Source organism: Sturnira hondurensis, unplaced genomic scaffold (assembly GCF_014824575.4).
Source record: "Sturnira hondurensis isolate 20B ecotype Veracruz unplaced genomic scaffold, ASM1482457v3 Scaffold0022910, whole genome shotgun sequence".
Classification (NCBI taxonomy): domain Eukaryota; kingdom Metazoa; phylum Chordata; class Mammalia; order Chiroptera; family Phyllostomidae; genus Sturnira; species Sturnira hondurensis.
In genome coordinates, this window is record NW_028095541.1 from 12642488 (window position 1) to 12655839 (window position 13352).

General features: G+C 34.2%; 1 protein-coding gene across 8 annotated transcripts in view; it reads right to left on the minus strand.

Moving 5' to 3' along the window:
- Window positions 1-997: 997 nt before the first annotated feature.
- ARHGAP12 (Rho GTPase activating protein 12) overlaps window positions 998-13352 on the minus strand; it is a 116810-nt gene continuing 104455 nt past the window's right edge. For all 8 annotated transcript variants that reach the window (XM_037037278.1, XM_037037276.1, XM_037037274.1 and 5 more), the window contains 8 exons: window positions 12335-12433; window positions 9386-9488; window positions 7802-7918; window positions 6001-6099; window positions 4690-4767; window positions 4460-4594; window positions 4112-4214; window positions 998-3329 (listed from right to left, as the gene is read on the minus strand). In XM_037037278.1, the coding sequence (XP_036893173.1) occupies window positions 3155-3329; window positions 4112-4214; window positions 4460-4594; window positions 4690-4767; window positions 6001-6099; window positions 7802-7918; window positions 9386-9488; window positions 12335-12433 (909 nt within the window). In that variant the 3' untranslated portion in view covers window positions 998-3154. The remainder of the gene's footprint in view (window positions 3330-4111; window positions 4215-4459; window positions 4595-4689; window positions 4768-6000; window positions 6100-7801; window positions 7919-9385; window positions 9489-12334; window positions 12434-13352) is intronic.

A 13352-nucleotide genomic window follows, 5' to 3' on the forward strand; every position in this document is an offset into this window, starting at 1 on the left:
CTCACAACTTTTCTTTGGTTGCAAACTAAAGTTGCATTTAATAGGACTGTATTACTTACACTGCAATACTGCTTAAAACACGTAAACAACTAAGCCCCACCTCCAGGACTGTAACATACAGGCTACGCAGGTCCCTATTTACCACCTTTTCTAGCTCACACCAGGGAAGGGCTTTCTGTCAAAGAGGATCATTACAGCTGATGGCTGGAGTTCAGAGACTAGGAACTCCATAAAATCTTATTTTCTACCCATTTTCAATTCTATATTTAGATGCGATGTTTGAGCACTTGACTTTTATTAGACCACAAGAGTGTGACGCCCATTTGATGATTCTTATTTTCCCATTTGACTATTTTCTTCTTTACTAAAATGACATGTGACAGGCTTCTCTGTGTACTTTTTAAAAAATGCATAAAGAAATTCATGTCATGGAAAACTACTTGTTTACTTTAAATATTTAATTAGAAGCCTCTCCCAGGAGCTGAAAAAAAATCTCTTGGCATAAATACAGAATACAATTTTTTCCCTTTCACTGCTGCTATCTAATATTACAGGCTTACAAAAAAGCATGTGATGAAACAAACTAACATAATATCAAAGTCTCAAGGTTTCTACCCTTACAGTTATCAATGAATTTTCATTTGCATGAAAGCCATGGCATATGCACACACAGCCATTTACATACATGTGCATGTATGTGTACATCTGCCTAAGTCTCAAGTTTGGCTTAATTATTCCATTTGTGCTTTTCATTTAAGAAAAAAATATCTACAGATCTGCCTCTGTCTGAAAGGTAACATGTTTTTGGAAGTATTTCATAATTAACTTCAAGTAAAAGGTGAAATCTCTTACTGTTTCAAGATTTAAAGTATTTTTCTTCTAACTGGAATGTAATAACACTTGAATACATTTTTTTCTTTCAACTTCCAACTACCTTTTTTTTATGTCATGCTGAAGTAAATTTAGTAAATGAAATTCCACTGACAATTTATTTCAGCCTTTAATATATTTTCTACTGAAACTCAAGCTGTTGAGACAGGAAAATATTACTGATTTTGTTACTACAAAAAAACAAGTGAGAAATTTTAATTCACAAAACACAAGACACCGGTCTCACTGTGCATACAGTATTACAACACGCTGATCAGCTACAGACTAATAGAACGCTGAAGACCACATACACACATATGTACTTTGAAACAAGAAATACAGGACAGTATTAATCACAGACACGTCTGTAACTACTGAGAGAAAGAACATCACGGATTTGAGTCTAATTGTTTTCCTGGCACACAATTGCTACATACGCCAGTCCTAAATCATGTTGTATTGGTACGGGTACCTTTAGGCAAATATAAACATTCTCTTTGGGGGTTTATTCTCCCTGTCCAAAACAATTTGCTTTCCCACAGCCTGGTTTGTCATCAATTGAACAAGATCACAACGAATAATAGTTTTATCACAAACTCAGGTGAGAGGTTTTTAAGATCGATCATACAAAAAATATTTGTTCCCAAGGAAGACAATCTATAAATTATAAATGCAATTCTAAGAAAAAGAGACTTTTGTTATAAATCATTCACTTTCAAATACTGATGAGGAAACAAAACCTAGGGTGGGTGAGGTGAATGAGGCATCGATATGGAGCGGGTAGAAAAGATGTAAACTGAGGAAAATACATTTGCCATAGAAAATATAGATTGAGCTGAGTTTTAAAATGAGGTATGCCAGTAAATGCAGAACAAAAAAAATTAAAAACCAAAAGAAGCATTTCCAATGGGAAAAATCTCTACACCTCTTATAGTTTTCTTTATTCAAATTAGACATTTCATATACAGTAGTTAATCTAGAAAAATACATTTAAAAAATTTTCCAACAGACCATGCTCTCTGTAACAAAATCTTCCAAGCCCTGTTTTTATTGTACAAACCAGTCTACATTAGTAATGTAAAAAAAAATTCTCAAATTTAGCAATGTCATTTTCTATCTGACATACATCTAATTTGCATATAGGTTTCCACTATTCATACCGCAGTTAGAATTCTGTAATAAATTGTTTTCTAATGTATTCTGTACATATTAAATAACCTAAAAGGCTCCTCTTGTAGTGCATTTATCATTTAGCAAGTCTATTCAGTATTGTTCCAGTACCATTTGCATTACAGTGGTTAGCCTGTAAATGTAATTAAAAGCTAAAAGTGCACACAGTTAACTTTCTCAAATAGTGACTTATTTTGGAAGGAAACCTAATATTCACAGAAAAGATTACCAATATAATGATTAGAAATGTGGGGTCAGAATGTACTCTGAGGCTATACAACACAATTATATACATACACTGAAGGATATTAAGTCTTCAGCCTATATTTACATAAGACAATGTCTGATTCCACAGGGTCATAACAAAAATTCAGTATGGCACTAGATATGATCACGATTGTTAGCTAAATCAGTGTAGCACAGACAGCCCCAAAATACCCTGACTGAACTATGCTAGATTAAACTCCAGTATATCACAGTGTTTTAAGTAGTATTAGTGTGCTGCCCAAACAAGCAACTAAGACAGCCCATAAGGATGCTGTGCAACCCAGGAAAAGACAGCCTCCATCAAGGAATTATGTTTGGGTTACGATAAACTTTAGCACTTAGGCTGCACTGCATGCAAAAACCCTGAAAAAGAAATACACAGTTTTCAAAACAGATATACTTCATTTTGTTTAAAATGCCCAGGAGTGATTTCAAATAACTGATAGTAAACACTGTCCTATCAAGTGATGAACCTAACAAATCACGAGAAGAATTTCTACATTATCCAGTTTGAGGGGAAAAATGTAGATTTCTTACCAAATTATCCAGTGTATATGACTGGTTAGAATTGAAAGTTTTGATTTTTACTGAAATTCAGAACATGAAATGCAAACATTCAGGATAAAATTAATTCAAAATTCCACATAGTTATAGTTATATCACCTTGCAACGAAGCAGCAAACATGAGGGCCTAAACCCATCTTGACTCTTCCAGTCCCTTCTGATCCATCAAAAAAGTGCAAAATCAAAGAGTCACTGCTTGGTCCAAAACCAAAATGCAACATGTACAAGGATTTGAAATCTGATAGAATCCAGCTCCTATTCCACAGGTTGTCTTCAAAAGAAATCAACGTCCGAAGATGGAATTAATTTCCAGGAGAATCAATTCTACAATCTGGTTCTGGTAGACAGTATGAACTGCAATATTACCAGTCTCTTTCTCTGGTTTTAACAGAGTGGGACCAAAAACAATTGCTATACTCTGACAGGTCATTCGGTTTTTTTCTCCATTTTCTATCACTCTGAGGGAGAAAAAAATTCATTGTTAAAAGAGGTAAATTCTTCAAATTGTACTACAAATATAAACACTTTGCATTTAGAAATGAGAACTAATGCTCATTTTCCTAAGGTAACACATGAACTATTTAGCCAAGTAGAATACAGACCAAATGTCATGGGACGCTTGCTTCTGGATAAACACAGCTGGACGGTATACTCACACATACTCTAACAGATTTAAATGTGTGTTATTTTGGCGTCATGTTTAAAGTAAGACACACTTATATATGAATTGTAATTCAGGTAACAATGCTTACTCCATTAGATTGACAGGGAAAAAAAGATTTCATTAGGGCACAGAGATCAAACTTTGAATTCTACTCATTTTATAGTTTGTTTATTTTAAAAATCTCTCCCACTGAGTAATTTATTTCAGTGTTCTAGTGGTCTTTCCAAAGGAACAAAATCAGTTATCAAGGTAGCTACCTAAGTAACTTGAAACAATGGCAGCCCTAATGTTCACATTAACTTTAGGAACAACTTCTGAACACCTACTACATATCTGCTAGGCACCATGTAAGTACTACACATACTGTATCTACCTGAATGTATTCTTTGTACGAAGCCATTTTATCTATGAGAAACTGAGGCTCCAAGGAGCTATCTTTTTCAAGGTGCAAAGACAGTAAGTAGCACAGCTGGGGTCTGGCCCCAGGGGTACACTACACCATGTCTCAGAACTGTGCAGTTCCTTATTTTTTGTTTTCCCAAATACTATTTCTCTTTTGTGCTGAGACTTTATTACCTTTTGAGATGCCTAAAAAGGATCTGCATTGTATCTTGATTTGGCTTTGGCAACTGTTTGATTAGGTCCTTAACAGCAGAAACTCGCTGTCTTGGTTCTTGTTCTGAAAAAAAAAAAAAAAAGACAGTTAACTAAAAATATTGCATGAAAACTAAAAGCGGTGACATAGTTTTGAACCTGATATTTGGTGATACACAGTGACATCTGGTGGTCACTTTTATAATTTCTGGAGTAAAACAATCCACTGAACAAATCCCTTAAAAAGGTGAAACAGAATCTAGCGAATGAATCTGTGGAGAGGATTTTCAACACCTAGGAAAAAAAATACAAGTAGAATTACATACTTACTAATTGCATTCACAAAATCATTAAAGTGAATAAATGTAAAAAGAGGTTCTGGTAATTCTCGAAAAAACATTTTGAGTGCTCCAGTAATGACATGAATATCTTCCCATTTACTATCGTTCAAGTCCAATTTCTCATCTGAAAAAAACAGTAGAGATAGGAAAATTTTTAAATTAACTAATTCTAAGAGTTGTGAGTGATTGTTCTAGATATAACAGGGAATATGATCTTACCATGATTGACTGCAAATCTCAGTTTCTGAATCACCGCAAGGTTGCCACTCACTCTGTATATCCCATCAACATCCAAACCTAAGAGACAAATATTTTTACATTTAAAGTACGTGTTTGCCTCCTCTAAAAATGCCTACATATTTCAGAATTCTTATTCATTAACATTAGCCTACATCAAATGGGCAAATATTCTTTTCCTCTCAACAGCTTTTTACAGATGCTCGACACAGAAAGGGATAAAAATTTACTTTGAATTCTGTTTAATAAAATAGCAACAATTATATTTTATCATCAAGGAAATCATCTCATGAAACTTTAAATGCCAACAATTGAGGATAAACTTCTGCAGACACCTAGGGATAGTTCACCAAGGAAGCCAGGAGAAAAAACCAGCCCACCCACTGTTGATACGCCATCTTACAATGTCAATGCACATATGAGAGCACTCTCTTAAAAATGCCTATTGTATTAATATTGCTTATGATACATAAATCCATACAAGTTAGCAACTAAAACAATGGTTCTATAAAAACAACTGATAATTTGAATTTAGCAATTTCTTTTATATGTGAAATAGAACCACTTGAAATTCACACAATTAAGCCTAAACATTAAATATTCATTACATGATGATGCTGTACACATTAAACAAAGCTACTCATTTAACTTCAAATAAAGGCAAGCAGCCTGGTGTCTGTACTGTCACGCTGACAACGCAAAGTCAGAGAGACCTGCAACTGGCAGAAATGACGAATAAAGCAAATAATTGTACGAGATGTTTTTAATGACATACAGACATAAGTTAATGATTAGTCAAGATATTATTAATTTGTGTAAAACTAGCATAAATATTATAAACATTTAAGAATTAACCAAAATAAAAATTAGTTTGCTTATGACATAAAAAGGATTAGATAACTTTATAGTTGATTTAAGTTTTAAAATATCTAATTTTTCTTATAAACGGAAGTAACTTTCTTAGTAAACACGATCTCATATTTTCTACACTGTCAAATAATTTCTTCATAAACTCAGTTTCACAATCACTACTTGTTCATATAAGCAAATAAATGCCAACTCCAAAGAATACAATCGATCATAAGTGCTGAACATTTAATAGATGCCTACAAAGGTCTTAATTAAAAACAAGTACAACCAAGTAAGTTTTTTGCAAACAAGATGGTTTTCTTAACATCTTCCAACTATAAAGAACTTTTGGTTGCATCACTCAAAATCATAAAAATCCCAGGGGTTTTGACGGCAAAACAATGGGCTGGTATGCTTAACATTTTTTAGAAGTTATTTTCTTACCATACTCTTCCACATGTTCAATGCATAACTTCACAAAATTTGGCACTGTGCTGTTCTCTCTCTGACAAAGATTAGCAAGATTGGCTCCAAATACCTGATCTGAAAGAGATTTGTTTTTTACAATGAACCACTTTGCTAAAATTTAGTTCACAAAATAGCTAAACCCTTCACAGTGCAACAAAAGCCATTCAGCGTGTCCAGAATTGCTCACCACGACTTATGCTTTATATGACCTGCACTCTGCATACCCCCTTCCAATTTCATTTCAAACAATTTTTATTTTTTACTAAATCCCATGAACACCTCAACTTGTATTTGCTCAATAACCTTATTACTTTCTACCCCGTGTGCAGAAATCAATCTGCCCCTAAATCTAGCCCCTCCTCATCTCATCATTCCTGGTCTCCGCTAAATGTCATCTCCATAGGAAAACCCTCTGAACGTTGTATCTATCGCCCAGTCACTCTATTTTATCACGAGGTGAGATTCTTCAGAGTACACATCACGTTTTTAAGTCGCCTTGTCCATCTCTCATTTGTGTGCTTCCTGAGGGCAGGGACCCGTGATTCTTCAACACCAGTAGGTATTCCTGCCTAGCACTTAGATACTCGAGTACTCAAACAAGCATATGTGTGCCCATCAGGTGCCAACACTTGATTTCACAAAGTATGTTTCAAAGGCTGCTCTATTAATTTCTCAACCCAAACTTTTGAAATGTCACATTTGTGCTAAGCATTCAGGAAAACAAACAAAATTATTTCAAGTGGTGAATAACACCATAAAATGGCAATTGTTTATATTTCTCATTGAATGGGCCCAGTGAACAAACTAGTGGCCATGTCCACTTCGATTAATTTGTTGGTTTTTTTTTTCCTTTTTAAGGTTCCAAACTCAAAATGCTAAATTCGTATGATTATCTGGAAGTCCTTGTTTATCTATAACTCTTTAGGTTGTTAATCTGAAACACTTAATTAGCTGAACTCTTCCCTAGAAGTTTTAAATATCTTTTGAATAAAACCCACTTGTGTATTTTAATTTAGATGCTTTCCAAACACAGGTTCCAATGATGGTCTTTTGTCATAAACTTCACAATCAGCGACAAAAAGATATATATCTTTTACTTATAACTTTATTTAAAAATAACTATCACCCTTCTGAGTTACGTATCTAAAAAATTTACCTTTGGAGTTAAACATGCTTGCGAGAACTAAAGGTCTATTACATGTATACTGTCTATTCTTTAAAATCGTATTTTGTATTTATAAAGAATGCCTTCTTACACAAAGACAAGATCCTATGCATTATAGTGCTTTTTTTTTGAAACAACAAATGTATAAATTAGGGAAGGACACCTTATACTAACTTCTAAATTACCTTAAGTGAGAACTGAAAACAATCAAGAACAAATTTGCTTATTCAATATTTTTCTTCTTTCTACTATGTTGATGATTGTTTATTTAAAATTTCTTCTGATCTGTGCATCTCAAAACTAAAAATAATTTCTTCTAAAAATCTGCCGCCCATCTGATCACATTCATGAAGTTGTGGTTCCTCTTGTACTACAGAGGGCCGCTACAAACTCAGTTTGGTATTGACACCTGCTCAATGCTTTAGTTAAAATAAACACTTCATGTACATAAAGAAATCAATTTTAATTACTCAAATATATTTTAATCACTGAACTTACAAGCTTTATGAATAAGGAATAAGAACATTTTTATAGTTGGAAAATTTTTCAGTTTTTAAATGTCTTATTTCTGATTATGGCCAAGTTGTTATTATAGACATCACTTCTACTTACCTTTAATATAACCCTTTTCACGAACAGCTTGCAAAGTGGGGCGCCGTGTGAGAAACTTCTTTAAGTTTTTCTTGGTTTTTTTCTGTTCTGAAGAATCAATGCTAGACACTTTCATGGCTTAAAACAGATATTAAGTACTTCATAAAATAAAAACTTTTTTGCAAAAAGTATTTTCAACTAACACCCAAAATATATTAATCTCATATGTAAGAATCACAGCATAAATTCAGTTATTCTAACTTTAATATGGTTTAGAGTAACATATGGAAAATCAAACAAATGCAGACCCAATTTCAAAGCGACAAATCAAACAAGAACTTTTTTTAATCACTCAGCACTGGCACAAACTGTACCTTCTATGGTATATGTATTAAGGCATTCCTAAGTTACTCTAATTTATAGTCACTATTTAATAAATGATATAACTTATCTTCTCTGACCCTCCATCAATTTTAGAAGGTAAAAAAAAGACCAACAAAAAACAATCATAAAACAAACAAAAATCCCTATTCTTCCTTATNAAAATCAAACAAATGCAGACCCAATTTCACTGGCACAAACTGTACCTTCTATGGTATATGTATTAAGGCATTCCTAAGTTACTCTAATTTATAGTCACTATTTAATAAATGATATAACTTATCTTCTCTGACCCTCCATCAATTTTAGAAGGTAAAAAAAAAGACCAACAAAAAACAATCATAAAACAAACAAAAATCCCTATTCTTCCTTATCCTTACTGAACTAAGGTGGAGGAGAGAGAGAGATCATAATTACTTGTAGTTCAGACAAAGTCTCATCATAATTATCTGTACTCTGAACTAAGAATAATCTGGAAAATGTTCTGTGTTGCCTGTAGTACTGATTTCAATTACCGTAACAAAGATCCAAAAAATAAATTTCTTGAAAAATAACTGCATTTGAGGAAATGATGATAACATTTTCTCAATGATAACATTTTTATCTGTTTACACTGTTACAGGGTGACAATGTCAGTAATCATCCTAAACTTCATTGGAAATATGTAGATTTGTTAAAACAGATTAAACAAAGTTCAGAGTCATGGCAAATAGCCTATTTAAAACAATGTAATTCCCAAGGGGCCCACACTAGACAATGCTCTTCTTAGTATCAGCTGCATTTACAGAGACAGCTCCTCATCCAGAGGAGGCTGCCTGCAATGGAACTGTCCAGTATGGAGTTACTGCGTATATCCTGTGACTTTGGACTTTTTCAAGTATAAGACTATACCTAGAATCACAAACAGTAATTACATGTTTTTAAATCAATGAAGTTCACCTTTGTAGAGACCTTAAAAGAAGTACATCCTAACATGTTTTTCCCCTCTCGAAGTATCATGGTCTTTCAAAACTAACATGACTCCAGGGAGGCACACGATGACACTGCACAGACATTGCTAACAATGAGTTAGCAAGGAGAGGGCTGAAATATTGAGATAGAAAGTACTTAACCTTGTAACTTTCTTACGACATTGGAGATTTCCCTCAGATACTTATTTAAAATGTTTGAATAGCGAAGACAATAAGCTCACTCAAAGCAACAGCCAAATAAAGAATAACTTACAACGAAGTTTCTTAGGATCCTTATGGTCCTTTTCTTTATCATGCTTTTCTATTCCTGGTGAATCTGGTATCTCCTCTTCAACTGCTTCTTCAGCTTCAACTGTCTATGGGTTAGAGATTTCCCAAACACACATTACTTCTGACTACTTTAGATTTAACAGCACACGATCAGTGACTGACTCTTCCAAATGATTTTAGGGAACTAAGGAGCATATATATACAGCAGGTATGATTTAGGTATTTGATGAATCATTTAAATTATTCTTTTTTCCCCTTACCATTAATTCTAAATTCCCCCAAGTAAAACATTACTGATAAGTCACAGGACAATGGGTTTACACTGATGATAAAGCAATCTTGCCTGCCTCACTTTTGATCAACTGCATATTGACAGAAATAACAGTTAAAAGGTCATGCTACAATCTGTGGTGATAGAACAGGATGAAGCTACATACTGAGAAAAACAGTGTAAGACAAAATAAAGTTGAACCGCCAACAGTTAATTTTTCACACCAACGAGCTTTTCAAATTACAGTTTGGGTCAACAGTTAATCATTACTCACAGACTTGTGAATGTCAGGCACTGAAAGAAAAGCTAGAGATCCCCATCCACAGCCCAACCACGACCACTTTTACAGGTCGGAAAACCAGACTGAGTCCCCAGAGCCAACCAGGCTTTGCCTTTCACACCAAGACATTGACTCCACTAAGAATTTACTTTTGTGTATAATTTAGGGAAAGGTTCAGATTTCTTCTTCCATATCCAGTTGACCCAGCCTCATTTACTAAAAAGTTTATTCTTTCTCGCTCTTCTACAGTGCTTTATTAGGCATAATGTGTCTGTTCCACAGATCTCTGTATCTGTCCGGTACGGACACAGCATTGTATTAATTATCTTGACATATGATAGATCAAGCCCTTGCACATTCTTCTTCAAAAAAGTCTCAGACATTTTTAGCCCTTTGCATTTCTGTATGAATTTTAGAATAAACTTCTGAAGTTCTACCAGAAAACCTAATGGAACTTTGAATGAGATTCAAAAATCTCAAATCTATAAATTTATAAATCATTTGGAAGTAAATCTTTACAGTATTGAGACTTTTAGTCTCAATGAACATGATAGTCCATGAACACAATAATACTTCTCATTTAATTAAATTTTCTTTGATAAAGTTTTATAATTTTCCCTTCAAAGGTTTTGCAGATCGTGCACATTTACGGCTCAGTCTCTTTCGCCACTCAGTAAACAGTACATATTTTAAATTTCATGGTCAGTAATACATTCCTCTCTTCAACTCGGTTTATTCCCAGACCCGAAAGGATTAAATTTAAGGGAAAAAAAAAACACTTTTTCTGCAAGGTCTTCCCTAGCCCTACACTAAGTTAGCCCCTACTTCATCAGTGTTTTCACAGCACGTTGTACATTCTGTAACACCATGAAAACTCGTCACATGTTATTATATGAACTGTTCAGCTGTGTGACTTGAGCAGTCTCCTGTCTTTACCAGCAAGCTCCACACAGAGGTGTAGCATCTGTCCGCATGCTGCTTTATCACCCAGTGTGTACTGCATGCACACATTTGTCAAATGAATACAGCCAGACTTGCTTTAAAAAAACAGTGCGCATATTACTGTGGAGCCGAAAGCCCGTATCGGGTAGACTGGATGGCACAACTGAAAAGACAGACTGGGCTCAGGCTGTTGAATTTTAATGGGAGTCACAGAAGGTTTCTAAGCAGGAGAGGACTGTAAAATTGACATTAGGAAGTTTCACATAGCAATGGCATTACAAGTGGATTGGTGGGACATGAGATGAAATAAGGAAAACTGTTTAGGAGGTTACTCTTAGTACAAACATATAAAGGCCTGGGCTGGTTTCAGGACTAAGTGGAAAGGAAGAAGCAAGATTCAGAAATATTACAGAATACTATAAACTACGAACGAAGAATATATATATACTGCAGACTGATGAATCACATGCTAGAGGAAGTAAAAGTTAAGAGAAAAAATTAACTATACTCAGATTCCAAATATGGGTGTTCTGAACTTGAGTTCAGAGCTCAAGAACTTGAGTTCTATGGAGTTTCAAGCTCCACAGAATCTTGGAGCTTGAAAGAATACTTAGAGGCAATCATATCCAACCTCCCTATTTTATAAGTGAAATGCTGGGGCCAGTGGTGGTAGAAAACCTTGGTACTTATGAGGCTTCACCTATAAATTCTCTCAAAGACATCTTAATCTCTACTAAAGCCAGTCATCCCCAACTTTTTTCTGTCATCACTTAGTTTAAAAAACCACAACACACTCATTTTTGTCAATGGCATACAGTCCTTACTTAGGCGCCATGCCCCTATAAGGAGCTAAGAATATAGTCTAAGAAGGTAGCGCCCTGAATACAAATCTGAGGCTCTTTTTGGCTGCTATGTATGCAGGAGAAATTTACCAGGAACATAAGGTAAACACTGGTAGGGGGAGGGGTCAGAGCCGGAGCACCTGAGAACACCTAGGGGGACAGGCATAAGAGAAGTGTCACTAGGGAAGAAAAAGTGCTAATTAAGAGACTATAGCTTTATTCACTTCACAATTTTTCGTAGGACCTGTTTCTGCCAAACAGTACTATTTCCAACTCATTCAGACACTGAATAAACCCTATGTACTAGGCACAATCTGACTGCCCCTTCTTATTGAAATATTTCTTTTTGGACCAATGCCTCATGTGGAAATTAATTAAAATAACTTACACATTTTAAAAAGCTAAACACTACATAAATGAGAATGTTAAATCATTTACCAGCCCCTGGGAATTACTAAGGTGACCATTATCTTCCCCACCACTGTAAAATGTGTTTTTTCATATAACTTGGAACCTAGATATGTAGTAACCAATTAAAAAGCCAAAGAGAAGAGCTGCTCTGAAGTAAAAAAAAATTTACCTAAGTCAAACACATACCTGATTATTGATGGTAGTACTAAGAACTTTAAACCAATCATTAATAAAAGTGTCATTATCAGACTGAATTAGCAGTTCTGTTCCTTGACGAGTTTTCAGCTTTAGCGAAAAAGAAAGAAAGAGAATGGTTAGTGCTTACAACCAAATAAATGAATACATTCATATTCAAACTCTATAAAACCACCAGCAGAAGATTAGATGCTGTATTTTGTATTATGTGATGAAAGGTTTAAGTACTACACAGCAATGGAATATCTTTTATTTTAGTAAAAAACACCACCTGAATCATTTTATAAAACATGAAGTTTTTCTCAGTAAATTCTTCGTGAAAATCTATTATTTTAGGGCCACAAATTCATTTTATAAATGTCAAAAAATGCTGAATCTAATACTTTATCACTAAAAATATGTTCAAGTATCAAAGCTATACAGTTTAAATTAGAACTGAAACATCATTTGTTTATAAAGAAAGAAAACATATGGTATTTTCACATAAATCTGAGAATTCTTTTCCCTCTGATTAAAAATGTAGAAAAAGAATGGGGACTTTTTGGGTTGGCCAAAAAGTCCATTTAGTTTTTTCTGTAAAATAAAAGACACATTTTTCATTTTCACTTATAAATTTATTGATTTGGATATTTTGAGTATGTCTCTATCTCCTGCTATTGGTTTCTAGTGGGTGGAGGCCAGGGGTTCTGCTAAACATCTTCTGATGCATAAGACAGACCCACAACAAAGAATTATTTGGCCAAAATGTCAATAGTACCAAGAAACTTTGCAAACCACTTTTGACACATTAAATCAATCACAGCACCTTCTCCACACACTGCACAAATCTTTTTTGTGTGTTTCAGTTGTGTTTTCACCTTTCTTGAAACGATAAAGCATAATATGTCAAAAATGTTGCATATTTTCTTCCATCTTCCATATTAAAATGGCTGCACAAAAACTCACTAGTTTGGTATTTTTTCTTAATGCACACTGATATGACAACTGTCAGAATATACTTTAACAAAAT